Source organism: Clupea harengus, chromosome 11 (genome assembly GCF_900700415.2).
Source record: "Clupea harengus chromosome 11, Ch_v2.0.2, whole genome shotgun sequence".
Taxonomy (NCBI): Eukaryota; Metazoa; Chordata; class Actinopteri; order Clupeiformes; family Clupeidae; genus Clupea; species Clupea harengus.
Window position 1 is genome coordinate 7569590 of NC_045162.1, and position 20876 is coordinate 7590465.

The following is a 20876-nucleotide window of genomic DNA, read 5'->3' on the forward strand; positions in this document are numbered from 1 at the left end:
AGCCGTGCCTGCTCAACAGGACACCCATGAAGAGCTGTGACTTTTGGCCTGAAGTACTGTTGCATTTAAATGTGAGGTTTAGTTTAGCTCTTTGGTCCTGGCTTCTTGTTGCATCACTGTATTCAGTATGCTACTTCAAATCATCGAAGCAAATCAACATGACAATGATTTCTGACAATGCAGTTTCCTGCAAACCATGACTTCTGTTTTTCTCTTCCCTCATCTTATGCGCTCTCTGTCTTTGTCTGTCTCTCTCTCTCACTCACTCTGTCTCTCACTTTGTCTCTCACTCACTCTGTCTCTCTCACTCTTTCTCTCTCTCTCACTCTCACTCTCTCTCTCTCTGTCTCTCACTCGCTCCCTTCACTCGTCCTCTGCCAATCAGATCTTCACCCCACTGCTGTCTGAGTACCTGAGTCGCCTCTCTATGGTCGTGGACAACAAGCTGAACTGTGGGCCTGTGCTCACCTGGATGGAGGTGAGGACCCTGCTAGTTGTCTATAAAGCTGTCCCTGAGCGACGGCACAGCCAGAACTACCATGGTAGTTGTCTATGAAGCTGTCCCTTAGCGACGGCACAGCCAGAACTACCATGGTAGTTGTCTATGAAGCTGTCCCTGAGCGATGGCACAGTCAGAACTGTTACGGATGTGTAGACATTTGTGAAAACTACCATGTTAACTACTACAGTGATAGTGGAAAGGCAGCTGTCATTTGTGTGGCACAATAAGGGTTTGAATGTAGAGGCCGTGTAAAACATGACATGAAGGCTCAGGTGGAGGTGGGCGCTGTGAATGGAGAAAGCCTCCTGTGAAGCTGCTGAGCATGATGACCTTGTCCCTCTCAGATTGACAACCACGGGAACAGGTTTCTGCTGAAGGAAGAGGCCTCGCTGAACGTCCCTGCCATCGCTGCTGCTCATGTCATCAAGCGCTACACAGCGCAGGCCAGCGACGAGATCTCCATCGAGGTACGGCTGCTCAGAATCTCTTCTTAGATGCAGAGCATCAACCAAGACATGCACAGGCTGCCAATCAAAAAGTTAAATGAGAGTTTTGAAGTCTGGATTGAATGTATGAATCCATGCTGCTAATTGGTGGCTAATCGTTTGTTCAGCAGTAATTCTGGCCATGGTTGTTATATTTCAGTGGCTCTATCTTATCCCACAGAGTCTTCACACCTCCTCTTCTCCCATGACCGTCACTCTCTCCTTCATGTTCTCCTTCCTCCTCTTCTTCCTCCTTTTAGCATGTCTATTCCTGTCCCCCCCCTCCCGTAGTCATGCTCCACATTCAGTTTGTCTTTCTGGGCCAGAGAACGGGGTGACCCGCCACTTAAGCACATGTAGGTCCCGTCGCTCCTTATCAACCTTCATCAACTTCATCTCTCTTACAGCTTCTCTGTCTATCTTTCTCTCTTTTACTCTTTCTCTCTCCTCTTCTCTCCCTCTCTCTCTATCTCTCTCTCTCTCTCTCTCTCTCTCTCTCTCTTTCATTCTCATTTGGTAAGAAATGAGAACTTGTTTTTTTCCTCTCAGTTGTTCTCCTCTTTCTGGGTCAGAGAGAGAAGTTGTGAAGAAAAAGTTTGTCCCGTCCCCACACGCGAGTGTTAAACAAATGCCATTGTGTACGTATTGTCTGGAGGCTGTTTTGGTTGCAGCTGAAGTGTTTTGTCTGCAGAGTGTGTCGACGGTGTATTTGTGTTTGTGCTCCTGCAGACCTGTGTGGTTGTTCACCCCTCATGCTTCTGTGCAGAGGCTAAAGCTTTTCTTTAAACGTCTCACAACGTGCTCTCTGTGACCACGGATCTACACAGCTCTGAGTGACTTTGCGTTCGCATGAGCTACATTTGCACAGGCAGATGCTCGCTACGAACCTGTAGTCTCAGTAGATCGTGTCACGCCTGTGCTTGTCCTGTTGGTGGAAAAACAAAACATTGACAAGCTGTCAGTGACTGTCAAAAGCATTCTCCACGCACAGACAGCCAGCTTGTTATTGTCATCATTAACCTGTCTTGATTGTGTGTAATCTGTGTGTTTATGTTTGTGTGTGTGTGTGTGTGTGTGCTGGCTTGTGTGTATATGCTGGTGCATGTTTGCGTATACGTGTGTGCGTGTGTGTGTGTGTGTGTGTGCGTGTGTGTGTGTTCGTGCTTGCAGGTGGGAGACATCTTATCTGTGATAGACATGCCACCCAAGGAGGACACCAGCTGGTGGAGAGGCAAACATGGCTTTCAGGTGCCCATCCAGCTCACAGCACTCACTCATCACCTTCATCAGGCCTCACTGTCTCCTGTGCTCTTGAACTTCTGTTTTCCCACTTATTATTCCTGTCTTGCCTTTTCCATCCTTGCTCTTGTTTGGCTTGCTTCAGTCTTTGTTCTTGTTTTTTCTTGTTCTTGTTTTGTCTCTTTCTCTCTCTCTCTTTCTCTTTCTCTCTCTCTCTCTCTCTCTCTCTCTCTCTCTCTCTCTCTCTCTCTATCTATCTATCTATCTATCTATCTATCTATCTATCTATCTATCTATCTATCTCTCTCTATCCCACAGTTAGTGACTACTTTCTTCTCCATTTTTTCCACCTTTTTATCTCCTCTGAATCCTCCTCTGATTCTCTCCTCTCAGGCCTGTCCTCCTCTCTCTCCCTCTACACCAGTAGAGACACAATAGCATTGGAAGCCTCCATAGTGTACTCTGCCTGGACTGATTTCATCATCTCTGTCTCTGTGTGTGTGTGTGTGTGTGTGTGTGTGTGTGTGTGTGTGTGTGTGTGTGTGTGTGTGTGTGTGTGTGTGTGTGTGTGTGTGTGTGCGCGTGCGTGTGTGTGCGCATGGCCTGCAGGTTGGCTTCTTTCCCAGTGAGTGTGTGGAGCTGATCAATGAGAGGCCCCAGACCTCAAAACTAGGTATGTACTCCACTCCATGGCAATGCTAACAGGGTATAAATAAAATGTGAATCTTTTATGGGGCAACTTGTCACAGTTATTTTGGTTTCTGTATGTTGTTTAAGTCTGAGTGTTTCAAGGCCTTGATGTAGTACATTGTGTGTGTGTGTCTATATGCCTAATATTAATAATAATAATAACACATCACATTTATATACCTAAAGCTGTAAATCATTGTCACAATAATTGCACTCTGGGGTTCACACTTGTTTTTCATCTATTGTATGTAAGAAATGTAAATACTTATCGTCCCTATCCATCATCAATATTCTCCCTGTCTGTCTGTTGTCGTTGAAGAGGTTGACGGAGTGGCCACCAAGCCAGGGGCTGGCAGTGCTGGCGAACCCTCCTCTCCTACGTCAGGTGAGAGCTGCTAAATGATCCACGGGCTGCTTGTCTCTGCTGTGAATGTTCAAGCCAAGGTTTATTAGCCTCACGGGGTAATGATAGTCAGTCTGGATGATGAAGGTTAATGTTGAGAAGCTTTCTATAGTGAGATGTCCTTTTTCTCAGACACGCTGTTGTGGCGGAATTTGGCTTGCTCTGTCAGCAACTAATGCACAGTGACGTCGTCTCTTTGTGCAGAACCACCACAACAATAAATCAACTCAGAAGTTTTGTAGCTATTTTAGAACTTCTGCTTTTTTTTTACCGGCTGTGTAGGAAGAGTTGGGGGGGGGGGTTCAGCCACTGTCCTCTCCGTCACGTGCTGTGTGCGCACCCCCTACTGAGCTATCGTAATTAGCTTTTAGCTTTTAGCTCCCACTTGATGAATCCAGCATTTCAGTGCTGCCTTCTTGGAGTCGTTTATCTCTCTCGTGTGTGTGTTTCCTCTTTTTTTCTCTTTCTCTCTGATGTTCCTCTTCCCTCTTAGTTCTTCAGCCTTGGTTCCTAAGATTCTCTGGTAACAGCTTCAAATGGAATTATTCAACCCCTCCTCCTTGTGTACCTCTGTCTTGCTAATACAAGGCCCTTCCTAACTGTTTCCTCCTGCTAACTTCATTTACTTCCTTCCAGCAGAAACAGAATTAGTCACTCACATCTGAAGTACAGTCACATGTACAGAACTCAGGCATGCAGACACCGTGAAAATCAGTGTAAGATTCTAATTAAGGAAAAGATGGGTCACCAGTTATTTTCGACCTATCTATGATTACTTGCAAGTTCAGTGCTGTGCCAAAGTATTTAACCCCCTCTATGCCCTCACCATTTCTCAATCACAAATAGTTTAGCAAGACACTGTGAATGCAGCTTGTTGACTCCAGAGTTAAGGTGATAGATTTGTTTCCATTTCCACTGTTTGTGTCACGGCGCTCTTTAATCCTAATCTCTCTAACACAGGCCCGTGGTTCGCTGCTTACTGTGTTGATGGCATCGATTAGCGCCCGGCCATAAAAAAAAAGAACACGCCGATGTCTGTTCGTATGTTGACTGACACAGGCTTTCATGAACCCATTTAACCCTAGTGTGTCTTCATGTCCACTGGTTGTTCTGTGGATTTAATGGGAGCAAAGTGCTTTACTCCGGAGACCGGAGGCAGTGTGTGTTCCTTGGGTGACCACTTGTTCCCTGTTTTATGAAAGTAGTTTTGATGCTCACGGCTCAGGCTCTGACACACACGCACTCACTCAAATACTAGATGTACTAGAACACACAGACACAGAGCTACACACAAAAAAACATTCATTCATTCATTCACTCACTCACTCACTCACTCACTCACACACAAACACACACACACACACATGCATCTCTATTGTGAGTGCTTTGAAAAGCCCTGTGGGAACTTCTTGGAGTCTCTTGTCATCACTTGCATCCCCTTTGCAAATTAACTCAGTGGCTCTCTGCCGCCCCCCTCTGGCAGTGTCCAAGAAGCACGGCAAGCTGATGGGTTTCCTGAGGACCTTCATGAAGTCACGGCCCACCAAGCAGAAGCTGAAGCAGCGCGGCATCCTCAAGGAGCGGGTGTTCGGCTGCGACCTCGGAGAGCACCTGCTCAACTCCGGACAAGACGGTACGAGGAAGTGATCGGTGACGACTGTTGTCCTGCGTGAAAGACAGTACGCCTTCAGACCCCAAACAGAAAAAGCGGAAATGCTGTAATGGGTTGCTATTAGAATCATATTAGAAATAACGGCTTGAGGTAGTTGACAAAATGGGTGTATATAACGTAGGGGAATTGTATTGAAATGATTGATGAATAAACCATGTTGTAGTGGGAAGGTGCTGAATATTTTTTAACACTTGTGATGAAGTGAAGTGACACTTAAAGTTCCACACCAACCATGACAAACTTGAGTTGAAGTACTATCTGCCATATGCTGTTTGTGAAGCTCCTCTGTGTGGTTTTCCTGTGCAGTCCCCCAGGTGCTGAAAAGCTGCTCAGAGTTCCTAGAGAAGCATGGCGTTGTGGATGGCATCTACAGACACTCCGGGGTCTCTTCCAACATCCAGAAGCTCAGGTTTGATCCCTTTTCATCTTACTCGTGCGTGCGCTGATTTCCCCTGGGGCATACGCTGTATAGTACATCCAGGACATTGTTGGCTGACCGTATTCCTAACCCAAGTTAGGAGGCCAGAAGCATTAAACGTGACGGGCTGTTCTCCGCCAATTCCTCCCTCAGGCACGAGTTTGACAGCGAGAACGTTCCGGACCTGACGAAAGAGCTGTACATGCAGGACATCCACTGCGTGGGCTCTCTGTGTAAGCTGTACTTCCGTGAGCTGCCCAACCCGCTGCTCACCTACCAGCTCTACGAAAAGTTCGCTGTGAGTGTCCATGTTCCCAACCAGACACCCGCAGGCCTCTCTGGCCACTCTTCTCCTTCTCTTCTCTTCTCTCTCTCTTCTCTCTTCTTTCTTTTCTCTCTCTCTCTTCTCTCTTTTCTCTCTCTCTCTCTCTTCTCTTTTCTCCTCTTTTCTCTCTCTCTCTCTCTTTCTCTCTCTCCTCTCTCTCTCTCTCTTCTCTTCTCTTCTCTTCTCTCTCCTCTTTTCTCTCCTTCTTTTTCTCTCTCTCTCTCTCTATCTCTCTTCTCCCCCTCCTCCGCTGCTTTCAAACAGGGCTTTACAGAGTATGAGCATAGCAGATGATACCTTAGTGTCCGGTAGTGTAGACAACATTAATGACATAAGTCTGATTTACCAGGATCATAAGTCTAGTAATGGTTTATCCGTATGCGTTACAACATCACTTAAATACCTGAATAGCAGTGGATGTTGGTCGTAGTTGGTAAATGTCTGCGGTAATCTGTAAAAAGGCCCAAAATAGTTAGTGTTCTTCTCGTATTTCCCCCCTCCATACATGTTCCTTCTCTTCCACTGGACAGGACTGCATGGGAGAGATGACTGAGGATGAGCGCATGGTAAAGGTGCATGACGTCATTCAGCAGCTGCCTCCTCCTCACTACAGGTAAAACACACACACATGCGCACACACACACACACGCACGCACACACATATGTATACATATCCACACACAGATGAGGGTAACAAACCTTCGATCAGTGGCAACATCACAGATGCAAGGCAAGGCAGCTTTATTTATATAGCGCATTTCATGCACATGTGCAACTCAGTGTGATTTACATACACAATAACAGGAAAGACAATAAAGAATTCAAATAAATAAGAGGAAAGTGAACAAGTAAAAAGAAGTAAATAAAGGGGAGGACTGATCAGAGGGACTGATAGTTTGCTTCTTACTAACACTCAGTGAATATGCTTGTGTAACGACTGTGCCTCTCCTCTGTGACAGCGATTACATTGTGTTATAAAATACTTCATAATGCAGTAAAATGACACGATGTATTGACAAATGGAGCTGATTTATGAGCTACAATGAGAACAAGTGAGAATAGGATGGTGTTACTAGGGCTCGATAGTCTTGTGACGGACAGACAGATAGACGAGTGTGGATAGATTGATGGCTGTCTGGGTGTGCGGATGGTGGGTAAGCTGATTTGTGTCGCAGGACGCTGGAGTATCTCATCAAGCACCTGGCACTGCTGGCCACCTGCAGTGAAGAGACCAACATGCACATCAAGAACCTGGCCATTGTGTGGGCGCCAAACCTGCTAAGGCAAGTCTGTGTGTGTGTGTGTGTGTGTGTGTGTGTGCGCGCGTGTCTGTGTGTGTGTGTGTGTGCGTGCGTGTGTGTGTGCACGCACGTGTCTCTCTCTCTCTCTGTGTGTGTGTGTGTGTGTGTGTGTGTGTGTGTGTGTGTATGTGCGTGTGTGTCTTTCTCTCTCTGTGTGTGTGTGCGTGCGCGTGTCTCTCTCTCTGTGTGTGTGTGTGTGTGCGCGTGTCTCTCTCTGTGTGTGTGTGTGTGTGTGTGTGTGTGTGTGTGTGTGTGTCTTTCTCTCTGTGTGTGTGTGCGTGCGTGCGTGCGCATGTCTCTGTGTGTGTGTGTGTGTGCGTGCGTGCGTGCGTGGGTCTTTGTGTCTGTGCGTGTGTGTGTGTGTGCGTGCGTGGGTCTTTGTGTCTACTTGTTTGCTTTCAGTCTGATGTCTATCAGCACCTACAGTTTAGGGTTTTTGCATGATGTGTTTGTTTTTGCCCAAATGCATTTGGGCCGTGTGTGTGTCTGCGTGTGTGTGTAGGTGTGACTGCTTGTTTTACCTGTGGTCCTGTTTGCTCTGTGTGTTTGTCTCAGGTCATCCGTGCCCGTGTGGTACATGTTTTTTGTGTTTGCCTTGTACAGGTGGACACTGTGTGTTTTTGCACCATTTTGTTTTGGCCCAAACACTTTTTGTCTGGGTGTTGGCCGTGTGTTTGCCGGCACATGTGCGTGTCTTTGCATGCCAGCAAGTTTGCCCTAAATGCTCCGGTTGTCTTCACTGTGACAACAGACGGATACAGATGGAACCAACAAGGATCACAGACTCTCTGATGTTCTATCGCAGGTGTCATCAGACACATGATTGTTTATGCTGGTGTGTGTGTGTCTCTCCCCCCCCCCCCCCAACCCTCTGCAGGTCCATGGAGATCGAGGTGGTGGGCCTGAGTGGTGCTGCTGACCCGTTCAAGGAGGTCCGCATCCAGTCGGTGGTGGTGGAGTTCCTCCTGACCAACGTGGACGTGCTGTTCAGCGACAGCTTCACCTCAGTAGGCCGCTTCACTGCAGGTACGTCGCCTCGTGAGAGAGTGTTCATTAGTTTGGTGGGGGGGGCTGTGTGCAGTGTGTGTGTGGGGGGGGTGGGGTGTGTGCAGTGTCCAGTGTGCAGTGTGGGGGGAGGGGGCTGTGCGCAGTGTGCAGTGTGCAGTGTCCTTCTGTTAGTCAGTGAGTGCTCTCCAGTCTGCTCTGTTGAGTTGCCGTTGCTATGGCATTCACGCTCTTGCATCTCTTCCAGCGTGTCACATCACCCTGTTCGTTCTTCCTTTTGTCCATGGATCCCCCCCACCCCCAGCTGTCCTTCATGGAGTTGTCCTGTATCTGTGCATGCAGCGCAGTAATGATTCTCAATGCTGAGTGAGTGTGTGGGCGTCAGGCTGTCTCTTTCTTGTGTGCTTATCAGCTGGTTGTGCGTGGGATCTCTGGCCCATCTCAGGTCTCTATGGTGACGGAAGAGCTCGGTTTGTCTGCTTCCCCCTCTTCAGTTTTAGGTTGCGTCTGTGTGATTGAGATTGTGTGGTAATACCGCTGGCGTAGTGCTTTGTGTGTGTGATTGTGTGTGTGATTGTGTGTGTGTGTGTGTGTGTGTGTGTGTGTGTGTGTGTGTGTGTGTGTGTGTGTGTGTGTGTGTGTGTGATTGTGTGGTTATATCGCTGGCGTAGTGCTGTGTGTGCGACTGTGGTGTTCCTGCGCTTGAGGCATTGTGGGTCCTGATCTGTGTGTTCTGGCAGACAGGTTCTGTTGTGACGCTTGTGCTTCATTGCATTTGAGGGTCAAAACCAAGAGAGCTGTGTGAATAATATATGCCGTACACACACAAATGCTAAACTGTCCCTGCTTCTGCCCACCTCTCCTGTCGCTCTTGTGCTGAGTGTGCTGCTGCTGCTGTAGACGTTCATAATGCCAGGCCATGTTTTCCAAGAAATAAATAAGTACTCATAGATACTGTACTGATACATGCTTTCCCCTTTTTCATGAAAATATGTTACTTATCGCATCATTTCAAACAGCTCTACATTGGTACGTAGAGGTGAATTACTTGGATTTTTCAAAAGTTCTCAATAGTTTACTTTGTCAGAAACGATACAAATATGTTTACTGATGGAGATAATTTCCAAACACTGTTAATGACTTAATCAATAATCAAGTGCCCTGTATTATTAATTGCCTTATATGAATCATGCACTTATGTAAGCAGGAACATGGTCTTTCTGTGTTTCTGCGTGTGTGTAACTTAAATTATTAGGTGCCACTTAGTCTGCATATGTACAAGAGCATGTTTAGACCAGAAGTGATAAGAAGGGTCGAACTGTGCTTCTTCCGACCTTGCAAAACTTCCATCCTTGCCCCGGACATCAGAAATCCACCACGTGGTTTTCCCTGCTGAATGCTCAACTTCTGTCTATATAAACACATCGCACAAGGTTTATATAGACAGAAGTTGAGCATTCAGCAGGGAAAACCACGTGGTGGATTATTATATTCTTAAGTCATTAACAGTGTTTGGAAATTATCTCCATCATTTACTGGCTTTTGTGAGATGAGTATTTTGAAACTCAGTTGCTGGTTGTCAGACGATGGCAGCCTGGCCATCATAGCCTGCAGGAGTTCTTTTACAGATTGCATGAAATTGAATAATAATGCATGAATAGATTTAAAGTTTGTTTAGCAGTACAACTGTGGCCTGCATTGTGTAGTTTATTTTTTGCACATTACCTCCCCCTATTGGGATGGAGTGCAATGTGGTCTCATGTGCACCACTTAGCATGACCAAACCAGTCATCTCTGTCCACATGAGATTATTGGGCAGATGCACTAAGGCAATAAAATGGTGCCCTCTAAAATCTGAACATTATATAATTTTACCTGCAGATGTAGAAATAGCAAATGGGCCAAAATGTGCTGGATTTGGATCTGCAGCACGGCACTAATCTCCTATTAAAGTCCTTCTTGAAAATTCTCAACTCTGAACTTGTTTCAGAATGAACTGAATGCATATCCTTTTTCAAATTGGTGTCGCTCTTCTTGCTTGAAGCTGCCTGCCTACAAATGTCTGCTTTCAGATATCTGTCTATTCTTGAGAAAAGGGTTCCAAGCTACTGGTTCATGCGAAATGTAAAAACACTTATTTTTAACTTTAATTTAAACTTTGTTGTTCATCACACATTAGCCACCTCATGTTTTCTCACTTGTTGTCCATCTGTTCATACATAAGCCATCAATTTCTGTAGCTCTCTTCTACATGTGAGCCATGCCATGTGTGTAATATCCACGGCACCAGTAAGGTTGATTGGTCAGTGCCATCCCAGAGCTCAGGCCTCAACTGAGCCAGGTGTGTGTCTCCATAGCTACGGGCCGGTCGAGGCGCTTGCCAGTGCCAAAGCCCCGGAGGGCGCGTCTGGTGAGTCTGCAGGAGGCGCGCAGGGAGGTCCCGTGTGGGGGGCCCGGGGACCCCACCCAGCCCCCCACCCCGCACCCCACCCAGCCCCCCACCTCTCAGGACCCCATCCCATAGACTCACCACTTCTCTGTCTTCTGACGAGGGGGGGGGGGGGGGTTGCGTCCATGGAGACGCCATTTATCACGCTGGCCTGGGTCTTCATCATAGTCTTGTCCTGTGTCTCTACACTGTTGCTTTTGGTTCTCCTTCCACTGTTAAATATGGACGTTTGTGTGACCTGCATGGATGCTCAATCAATCAGAGATGGTTGAACGTCTGCCAATCTCATTCTCACTCATCTCCCCCAGGATGCTTGGTTGAAATGGATATCGGAGTCTTAGTTATAGACTTGTAGTTTCGTCAAATTGTCAACTGTCAAAAGTAATATCTGTGCAGACAGCTTTCTGTCAAATAAATCAGAGGTAATTCATTCTTCCCATGTTTAAACATGACATTGTCTTAAGGAGAACAGGATTTTTGTGTTTCGTTATATTTTGTATTGCAAAGTTGGTGTGGCACTCAGGTGTGATATGGCAACTTAATGAGCCAGCAAAATGTGAAATTACTATTAAAAGTTTAAACAGATGTTTAAAGGTTTGTGTAGATGTGTATGCGTGTGTGTATGACTGTTGTGTGTTCTGCTGTGTTTTGACTGTTTGCTGTCTTTTAAGTGGATGAGGCCGACCAATCAGGTAAAGAAGTCAGACATCTTATTTCCTGGTCTAGCAGTGTTGCCTCCGCTTGTTAATCATCCAACTAAAACCCCTTTATCCCAAGCTTTCCTGCAAAAAAAGTGGTTTTGTGTGCTTTTATCAGTGATATTGATCAAGAGTTTTTTAGAGTTCTATATGAACAGTCAATCCATCGCTATCTTTGGCCCAAAAGAGCTTCTTCCCTTGCTTTGTAGTACCAGGATTCTGTGACACGATCCTGGTATCCACACCCTCCAATCAGGACTCTGTGCTCAGCTCCTGTTGGCCAAGCATGTGTCCGCTGTGCAAAGTGCTGGACCAGGCGTTGAATTTAGAGACTTGCTGCCCTGTCAAGTAACCTTGAAGTAGACTTGCACTTAGTTGAAGAAAAAACAAAAAAATCAGATCAGGTCCATGTCTGTGCACAGTATGGGGACCGTGTCGGAGCGTTTGCAGTTGCAGTGCTTTGACTTTTCTTTTCTCCGCTCTCCTTCCCTCAGGAGTTTTAGTGTTTTTTGTCATCCCTGGCTGCTTGACCAGATGTTGTACTTCCTGTGATAATTCCCCACCGCTGTGTTTGCCCTGTCTCTGCTGCCACCACCATATTGTCTGTCTCGCAGTATGCAGTCTTCCTCCTCATATTGGAACGGCACTAATAGTGTTCTCTTTTTCCCTTCTATTTCCTCAATCATTTCACTCCTCTCAACCCTCATATACCGATCACTTCTCTCTCTGTGGTTCTCTCTATCCTTCCATCTTCTACTGCCTCACTCTTTCTTTCTTTCTTTTTTTTTCTATTGGTTTCTTCCCATCGGTCCCCCCCCCCCTCCCCCCTCATCACTCTCTCATCCTCAGCAGGACGGCAGTCTCTCACCAGGCCGAAGTCGTTCGTCTCGACGCGTCTGCTGTCCCTGGAGGAGGCTCAGGCTCGGACCCAGGCGCCTCTGCTCCTCCAAGGGGCTCCACTGCCCTTCCAGGGCAAGTTCCACACCGTGCTGGACCTCCCGGAGGACAGGTTAGTAGTGTGGTGGTCCCTAAAGACCCATTAAGATCTGCTTATCTCTTTTTTGGACCTGCCCACAGGTTAGTCAGTGTTGTGCAGCAGGTCTGCACCGTCCTCATGAGAATCCACATTTATTTCTTTACCAATCAATCAATCAATTTATTCATGAACATTAAAATGTAAATGCACCCAATTATAGCCAAAAGGCTAGTTTCCATTGGCAGCCCCTGCAAGAGTGAAAAAAGGCTGTACAACCTTTAAAAAAGGAATTAACGTATATATCAAACATAACATTGACAATATATCAAAAATAAAATAAAATAAAATCCCAATATACAAGCTCCACTTAGTCCTTAACCATGGGTAAAAGGGAAAGAACAAAGTGGTAAACAAAAATAATTCCACTGCTTACCCTACTCTAACATACTTGTTTGCATTCACCAGATCAATATTAATGCCAGGACAGTTCGCTGAAAGGTTTGTGTGTGTAGCGGTGAGGTGCAGTGAAGTGTAGCTTGTGTGTAAATAAAGCCTTGGGCTCTTCCTCGGCCTGGGCTTGTTTGTTTTGATGGTTGAGTTCCCAACATGCTTTGGGTGGGACAAGGTTAAGGGCCCCCGGCACCGGTCCCCACCCTATCACACCTGACTGAACCGTCCCCACCCTCACACACCTGACTGAACTCGTCCGGTGTTGAGTACAGTGTAGTTATGAGAGAGAAAAAAATGGGGTATTCCTGGATTATCTTCTAAGTTTTAAAGTATGAAATTTGTATTCAAAAGTATTAAAAAATATATGTATAACAGAAAAATGGCTTTGATCATTGGTATAACAGAAATCTCAAGACAATCACAATATAACAAAAACAGTTTTGAGCTACAACTCATTCCTCTTCTCCCTCTCCCCTCTTTTCCCTTTCCCCTCTTCTCCCTCTCCCCTCTTCTCCCTCTCCCCCTATTCTACCTCTCCCCTGGCCCTGCTCTCACTCCCACCCCAACGCCAAGGAGGAAGAGGGGGATGAAGGTGCGGAAGTCGGCTGGAGGAAGCTGGAAGACGTTCTTTGCCATCGGAAAACCAGCTGGGTCAGGGCGCCGCAAGCCCATGAGGATCAGCTCCCTGTTCCAGCCGGCCACCTCTCACGCTGGTACAAACACGTGTTCTATCTTATTCTCACGGTGGTAAAACACATGATCTATCTTATTCTCACGCTGGTACAAACACATCTGCAATCTTATTCTCTTGTTACAGCAGCAACGCTGGCCAAGGCTCTCTGTAGAAAGACAAGTTAGTCTCATTACAGAAAAAAAAAGAAAATGCTTAATTTATACATTTCTTTTCTCACTGGGTCGTTTGAGGCTTTTGCCACAATTCAACCGATTCAACACGCGGCACTCATTTAGCCGTAGATGAAGTTTTCATACCTTAGTAGTTTATTCCTCTTTTGTCACAGACTGGGTGTTTGCTCTCAAACTGCAGGGAGAGATCACAACAAACAAGAATTTCATTTCTTTGTGTGTTCTCTGTGTGATGTGCATATGCCAGTCACGCACTACCAAGCCAGGGACTGTGGAGAGACCGATGTTAAAGTCTTGTTCACCGGACAGGCCGTCTGTCTTACTGCTGCTGTTCTCTTTCCCAGGGGTCCGTGTGGATAGTGTGACGCTGCGCTCAGCCAAGAGTGAGGAGTCCCTGTCATCCCAGCACAGTGGCGCAGGTAAGATGGCACCCAGATATTATTACCTATAAACCATGGACTTCTGTTGGTAACTTAAGCTCAGCTTGCACCGGACACAGTTTGGACCATCTTGATACCCACATTTATCCCAGATAGAAGCTGTCTTGAGCTCATTGGGAGACAGACGGGAGGTTAAGTGCAAGTGTTGGGGAATTTCCCGTGATTTTAGTTTTTTTATCTTCCACACTTGCTGCCTCTCTTTATTCCTTTTCTGTCATTTTTCTCTTTCCGTCTCCCTTCCTTTTCTATCCCTCCCCTCTCCATTATGTATTTTTCTCTCTCTCCCTCCCGCTGCACATCTCCCACCCTTATTGTGTTCTTCCCCCTCTGTTTGCCCCTCTCTCCCTCCTGCCCACCCTTATTGTGTTCTTCCCCCTCTGTTACCCCCTCGTTCCCCCCTCTCTCAGGTCCAGGTAAGCTGCAGCGTTTGCGGCGTCCTCGCTCCAGCAGTGACGGACTCTCTCTGGCCGCCTCCTTGGACCCTCAGCTGCTCCCCCAGCGGCCTCCCTCCCGCCTGCCCAGCAGCCGCTCTTACGACAGCCTCCTGCCCGAGGAGCGCCGCCGCGTCGCAGAGCAGGAGGAGGAGGAGGAAGAGGACGAAGACGATGGAGAGGAGGAGGATGAGGATGCCGTCTACATGCTGCCTGACTTCTCACAGGACCCGGCCGCCGCCTGGATGGCCGAGGACGTCATCGACTTCAGCCCCACCTTCCTGGAGGACGGACCGGTGGGGTTAGGGGGCGGGGCCTCTGCCGTGGGTGGAGGGAGAGAGTCCCCGCCTGCGGCCACGCCCCCTCCCTACCGCTGCCTTAGCCACCAGGGCCACTCCCACTCCAGCAGCCAGCGCTCCGTCACCGAGGACCCGGACTCCGTCCTCAACCAGTCGGAGGCCGGCCCCCGCAGGAGCTTGATCCTGGCGGCGACGGCTCCTCAGACACAGGTGTACTGCCAGCACAGGCCCTCTGCCGCCGCCGCCGGCCCCACGCACTTAGCCGAGCCTGGCGGGAGCCCCTCCCACAGCCAGACCCCCTCTGCTGCAGGCTCAGCCCCCACTGCCCCGCCCCCTCAGGAGAGGCGCTCCTTTACCAGGAAGATGGTGCACGCCCTCTCGCCCAAAGCCCCCAAATCCCCCCCGCTGGACATCTCAGACCCCATCGCCATCAGCGTGCCTGCTAAGGTGAGAGGGGCATGGCTGTACAACAGAAGCCTCCTCATTTCTGCCGTTTCTGTAATTCATTTATCATTGAACTGTACATTACTGGTACATATTACATTTACCATTACATTACATTGCCTTGTTGTATCATTACATTGTTATATACAATATTTAACAGTCGTTATATTTTGTATTAGTTTAACAATAATTAAGGAGCTTCCATTGATGCAAATGGTCGCCAGCACAAGGCTGGTCTGTGCTTTTTGCTGTGTGTATTCATCTTGCTGCTATCTAATCCACAGGTCCTGGAGATGATTGGCGGCCGCGCTGGCGAACTGCAGCCCGTCGCGCAGGGAGGCGGGCCCTCCCAGCCACCCCAGATGATCTCCATGCTGCTGAGGTCATGTGACTTCCAGCTGACTGAGAGCTGCCAGCAGGAGATCAGCAGCAAGCTGGGTCATGAGGCCAAGATCAAGGGCCCAAGTGAGAAAACTAAGATGGAGAACCCGTTCAACAGTGGCCCAGTAGCTCATATATGGTTATAGTCCATTTTAGGAACAGGCTGAGAGAGAACTTGCAGTATTATACAATTTTTATTTTTATAAAACAAATGCTTGATTGACTAAATGAAAGGTTGTTCAGTGAATGATTGTTATTTAGTTTTGTATTGTGTGCATGACATTCAGATCACTTTAGCATTTAGCGGCTAGTTTGTGTCCCATTTTTCTCAGTTAATGAAATATGAACTTATCCCAAATGTTTCCCGTCTACTCTGTCTTGTCTTAGGTATTATGGGTCCCACTGGGGTACCCCTACCCACTCAGCAGCCCCCTCCGCCACCACCCAAAAACCCTGCCCGCCTCATGGCCCTCGCTCTGACGGAGAGCGCCAACAAAGCCCTGCGCCACGGGGCTTCACCCCCCTACCGCCCCCCGCAGCCCAAAACCCCCTCCGACACGGCCGACCCGCGCTTCCAAAGGTCGCTGTCGGCGGACGCGAGTGAACTGCTCTCCTCGGACCCCAACCAGCTGTACTCCACAGTGCGCCCCCTGTCTGTGTGGATGTCCGAGGGAGACGGCACGAGCGCCGCTGAGCAGGCTGGTGAAGCAGACCAGGAGCAGGAGCCACGGTCTCCCCCAGGACAGGTGTGTGTGTGTGTGTGTGTGTGTGTGTGTGTGTGTGTGGAAAGCCATGATGAAAAGTAAATGAAGATTTGAATATATTGGAACGATAACTTCCTCTGAACTGTTTGTGTCATTCCTTCTGTTGTCCCCCTAATGTCTGCGTGTCTTTGTCTGACAGGACACTGGAACTCTCTCCTCCACTACTTCGGTGTCCGACTCGGGGGCGTCCAACTCTGAGCTGTCAGCCGGGAGCTCCTCGGGAGACGGAGACCAGACTCCCAGCCCCATCTACAAGAACCAGCAGCTGTCACCCCCGGCCCATGCGGCGGGTCCCCCTCCTTCCAAACCCAGCCCCTCCTCTGCCTCCTCCTCCGACGCCCCACCTCAGAGGAAACCCCCTGCGTACTCCCGCCAGTTCTCTGCCCCCCACCTCCAGCAGCAGAAATCACCTGCTCCTGGGGGACTTTCCAAGCCCATCACCCCCCAGCCTCCCAACCCGACTCACTCCCACCTGCTGCACTCGCGCTCAGAGAGCTCCCCCTTGGCCCAGGTCCGTGCCTTCCAGCCCACTCGCCCCAAACTGCCCCCCAAGCCCCAGGATCTGGCTCCACAGCGGGGGCAACTCGCCAGGCCCGACCGGCAGGACTACTCCCGTCGCTCCCTGGATGCGGGCCGCGTCCGGCGCATGCTGAGCCAGCCGCAGGGCACCCCGCCAGGCCTGTCCCGGGCCTTTTCCGAACGGGTCGCCGGTACTTCTGACCTGCTTGCCCGCTACCATGCGGCCAGAACAGCTGGACAACCCCTTCCCCCTCCCCCGCCACCTCAGCAGCAGCAGCAGCAGCCACCTCCTGCTTACATTCGACCGGTACCCTCATCCTCTGAGGACCCAGGCAAGGTGGAGAACTTCTACTATGAGATTGGAGCTCCCGAGCATCCGCAGGCACCTCCTAGCTATGCGCGACACAGCTACATGAACATGCGGCTGGACCTGGAGGGGAACTACCGACCTGCACCCAACGACCCAGCTCTGAACCAGAGACCAATGTCTAGAGGACACCATCCCCAGGCCCCTGCCGGCGGTCCCGTTGGAAGGGCACCACAGCTGTGGTCGGCAGAAGCGACGCGAGCTTGGGCTGTGGCCCATTCCCATGCCCACTCCCAGTCCTTCTCCTTCTCCCACGGGCACTCCCACCAACAGAGGCTCCCCCAGGAGAGCCATGGTCCGCGCTCCCAGCGCCAGGCTTCGTCCTCTGTCAGACTCTCCCGCAGCGAGCTGCACCCCATCCCGATCACCAACACCACTGGCACACCCCTGTCTGTGCACCAGCGCAGCTCAGCGCGTTCCCAACGCTCCCCCTCGGGGGAAGTCACTACCCCCCAACTGCACCCCTACTTTGAGAATGGCAAGGTGTGCTACCGCTACGTGGAGACCCCCAAAGGTGACGAGCCTGCGGCCTCCTCTCAGCACGCCTCGGCCAAACCCCTCCACTCTCAGCCAACCCAGCCCTCCCCTCCGCAGGCTCACAAGCCTCCACCCAAGGAGCAGTGCCAGTCGGAGCCCGTTTACATCAACTTCCCCTTCGCCAGTCCCCAGAACGTCGCAGCCGGTACCAAAGGCTGGCTAACCACCGACCTGGACGGTAACGCCACTCAGGTGTCCGAACCTCTGGCTCCACCTCCTGAGCCTCCACCGGAGGAGATGCAGGAGTCACCACACCACACCCCTCAGCTAGACAGCCCCTCCCACAACTTTGAAAGCCCCACCCACAACAGCCTAATCCCAGATTCCCGCTCCCTGGACATTCCGCCTGTCTCGTCGTCAGCTGCCTCCCACTTCCGGAGTCGTTCGGATCCGCAGAATTCCATCGCAGAGAAAAGCCAGGGTCCCAGTCAGAGCCTGAGCGGGAAGGAGATTGCCTCATTGCTGATCGAGAAGCTGGCAGAAGAGGAGAGGGAAGGGGGTGCCTGCACCGTCGCGTCATCCTCTGCCTCGTCCTCACCTCACGTAGAGCACCCACCAAACCCTTATGCCAGTCAGCAGCAGCAGCAGCAGCAGCAGCAGCCGCCTCCAGCATACAACGTCTACACTCCGGCGCCGACCCGCCAGAGTTCCCTTCGAGACCCGACGGGAGCCTTCCACCGCCAGGACCCCCTACGCAGGTCCTCGAGTGGTCAGTACCGGCAGGCGTTCGACGTCATGCCGTCTGGTGACCAGGTTCTGAAATACTACCGCAGTCAGGACTTCATGCCGGGCCCCCAGGGGGAGGCCCCTAACCTTAACCCCTACCCCCCACGGACTCATTATCCAGACTCGGCTTATCAACACCGCGGACCCCAGGACCCACGCCTTCCGTACGCGGGTTCCCCGCACGCTTCTACCCCGCCGTCGGCAGCCTTCTCCAACCTGGCCCTGGGGACTCCGAGAGGGTACGCGAATCAACCCGGGGGCTTCCAGTACAGCCAGTACCCTGTCCAGCCCAGCCCACAGTATTCCAACACGCCGCGGCGGGACGTGGTGATGGATCCGTCGCTCCGACCCCCGGCCTATCGCAACCAGAGGGGACTGGCCCGACAAGGCAGCATACCTGGGCCTAACTGGTCCATCCACACCGAGGGCCAGACCAGGAGCTACTGCTGAACGGGAAGTGAGGCTTACAAAAAGCACACAAGGCACCAGGAGCACCCTGGCCGGCCCACAGCAAAAGCTCATCTTCCTTATCAACCTTTAAGACAAGTGTGAGACAAGTGTTCCACGGGTGAAGGGAGCAGCTTTAAAACGCATCTATGCCTACAGCACTACAGGGACTCGTCAGCGTTAGACCGTGTCACGACTTTAGGACTTTGAAGAAAGGCTTTACGTATCTCTCCCCTGAGGTGTAACAACTACAGCATTGAGAGTGATGACATCCATCAGGACTGGCAGCATCAATCAATAAGGGCCTCCGTCCAGTCTTACCCTGTTAACCACCCCACCCCCCCTGCAAATGGCCTGGGACCGCCCATCCATCCTCCCCCACGTTACTTTCCTGACCTCTCTCACTTGACCGGACCAATGAAAATGCGGATGTGGCATGAATGAGGACAGATCAAAGAAAAGAACCGTTAAGTGGCTTAGATTTGAAAACATTCCAGAACAGACTGTGCTTGCCCAGCAGAGGGCGTAGGAGAAGCGTGTAGCTGCTATGCTTTATAGTGGAGTATCAGGTATTCCTGCACACCTAGGTTTTGTTGACTTTATTTTTTTTTTCAGGTGTAGGTCTCATTGGTTTTCAGTTACTGTATCTCTCGCACACTATAGCACAGTAAAAACTGTACAGGGAAGTCAGTTTAGTATTTTGTTTCCTTGAGGAGACAGAAACAAATATTCTTTCAAAAGCTGCTGGTAATTTTAATGGACTTTCAAGGCTTTTTTAACTATTTCTCCATTTGAATATTGTGCTTCGACATGTTTTCAGTAGTTTTGTTAATTGCTTTTTACATTTGTAATTTATTTTAAGTTTTTCATTGTGAAGAAGTCATGTAATATAGTTTTCTGGGTTTGTTTTTTGGTTTTGTTTTGATTGGATTCTTTTTGGGTGGGGGGGGGGGGGGGGTGAATGTGAATAAGTAGAATTTGTTCGTCTTTATCCCTGAAAAGTGTGTAAGAGTGAACGATTTGCGTGCAAGTGTGCGCGCATTTCTAGGTGTGTGTGGGTGCACTTGAGCGCGCGTGTGTGTGTTTGTGTCCTAACAGCTTCGTCTGCCTCAAGGTAAGCTACAAAAAGCACATTGTTAAGATATGTTGCTGAAGGAAAACACTGCCTTGTGTTAAAAGAAGGTGATCAGTCTAAGGACCACTCATGTTCGCCTCATGGTTCGACCAGTGTGTGTGTGTGCGTGTGCGTGTGTGTGTGTGTGTGTGTGTGTGGGAATTGTTTCGTGGTGTCGTGATCTAAATCTACACATCCTTCAAGGATGTCTTTCTTCTCTCAAACAGCCCCTAACAATAATCAGTCTTACTATCCACTGCCATCCCCAATGCATTGTGGTCTGTAATCAGCATGGACGTCTGTATGGTCGATGGATAGTATTTTTTTACTAAACTTTCTTTACTGTTCCATTGCGGTACAGTGTTTCTCCTTGGTCACTGCATGAAAGTGTATGTGGAAAATCTTTGGAATTTGTATTCTTCAATGGTACTGGTATGAAGGTAGATAAAAAAAAATTTGAGTAGCTTATAGCTATTTTCTTCAAAATAGACCACTTGATCTCTATATCTAAATGGTAAATGATAAGCAAGGAATGCCAGATAAATAAATCGGTCATAAAGTGATCCTGTCCGTAAACAAAACATATGATGAAGTGCTTGTCAGACATGCACATCGTATATTTTTGTGCTTCCTTCCTTTTTGTCCCTAAATTGTTTACAACAGGTAACTTACTCTAAGAGGTAAGCTGCGCCTGGGTAGACATATTAGAACAGTTCAAATCATTTCTGCCCAGTGCTCAGCAACTCCCTACCATGACCTCGTTATTCCGTTCCCACCAATAGCACTGGAAAATGAAGGGGCTGCGTTGTGGTTTTCTTTGGGTGCAGAAAAAAAAAAACACTAAGGATGAGAAAAGGAAATACATAAAAATTTGTATCGGTTGTTCTTGAATGACGGCTAGATGTGGTAGCTTTTGTTAGCACCCGGCAG

General features: G+C 49.2%; 1 protein-coding gene across 10 annotated transcripts in view; it reads left to right on the top strand.

Moving 5' to 3' along the window:
• Window positions 1-19765, top strand: part of arhgap33 (Rho GTPase activating protein 33) — a 45020-nt gene extending 25255 nt beyond the window's left edge. For 7 of the 10 annotated variants that reach the window (XM_031576860.2, XM_031576866.2, XM_031576869.2 and 4 more), the window contains 19 exons: window positions 386-478; window positions 847-969; window positions 2158-2235; window positions 2836-2899; window positions 3236-3301; window positions 4803-4952; window positions 5298-5400; window positions 5563-5707; window positions 6265-6347; window positions 6910-7017; window positions 7913-8061; window positions 11161-11181; window positions 12037-12196; window positions 13187-13326; window positions 13822-13896; window positions 14325-15094; window positions 15376-15556; window positions 15860-16218; window positions 16376-19765. In XM_031576860.2, coding sequence (XP_031432720.1) covers window positions 386-478; window positions 847-969; window positions 2158-2235; window positions 2836-2899; window positions 3236-3301; window positions 4803-4952; window positions 5298-5400; window positions 5563-5707; window positions 6265-6347; window positions 6910-7017; window positions 7913-8061; window positions 11161-11181; window positions 12037-12196; window positions 13187-13326; window positions 13822-13896; window positions 14325-15094; window positions 15376-15556; window positions 15860-16218; window positions 16376-18835 — 5328 coding nt within the window. In that variant the 3' untranslated portion in view covers window positions 18836-19765. The remainder of the gene's footprint in view (window positions 1-385; window positions 479-846; window positions 970-2157; window positions 2236-2835; window positions 2900-3235; window positions 3302-4802; window positions 4953-5297; window positions 5401-5562; window positions 5708-6264; window positions 6348-6909; window positions 7018-7912; window positions 8062-11160; window positions 11182-12036; window positions 12197-13186; window positions 13327-13821; window positions 13897-14324; window positions 15095-15375; window positions 15557-15859; window positions 16219-16375) is intronic. The other 3 variants (XM_031576861.2, XM_031576862.2, XM_031576863.2) reach the window with 3 other exon arrangements.
• The last annotated feature ends 1111 nt before the right edge of the window (window positions 19766-20876 follow it).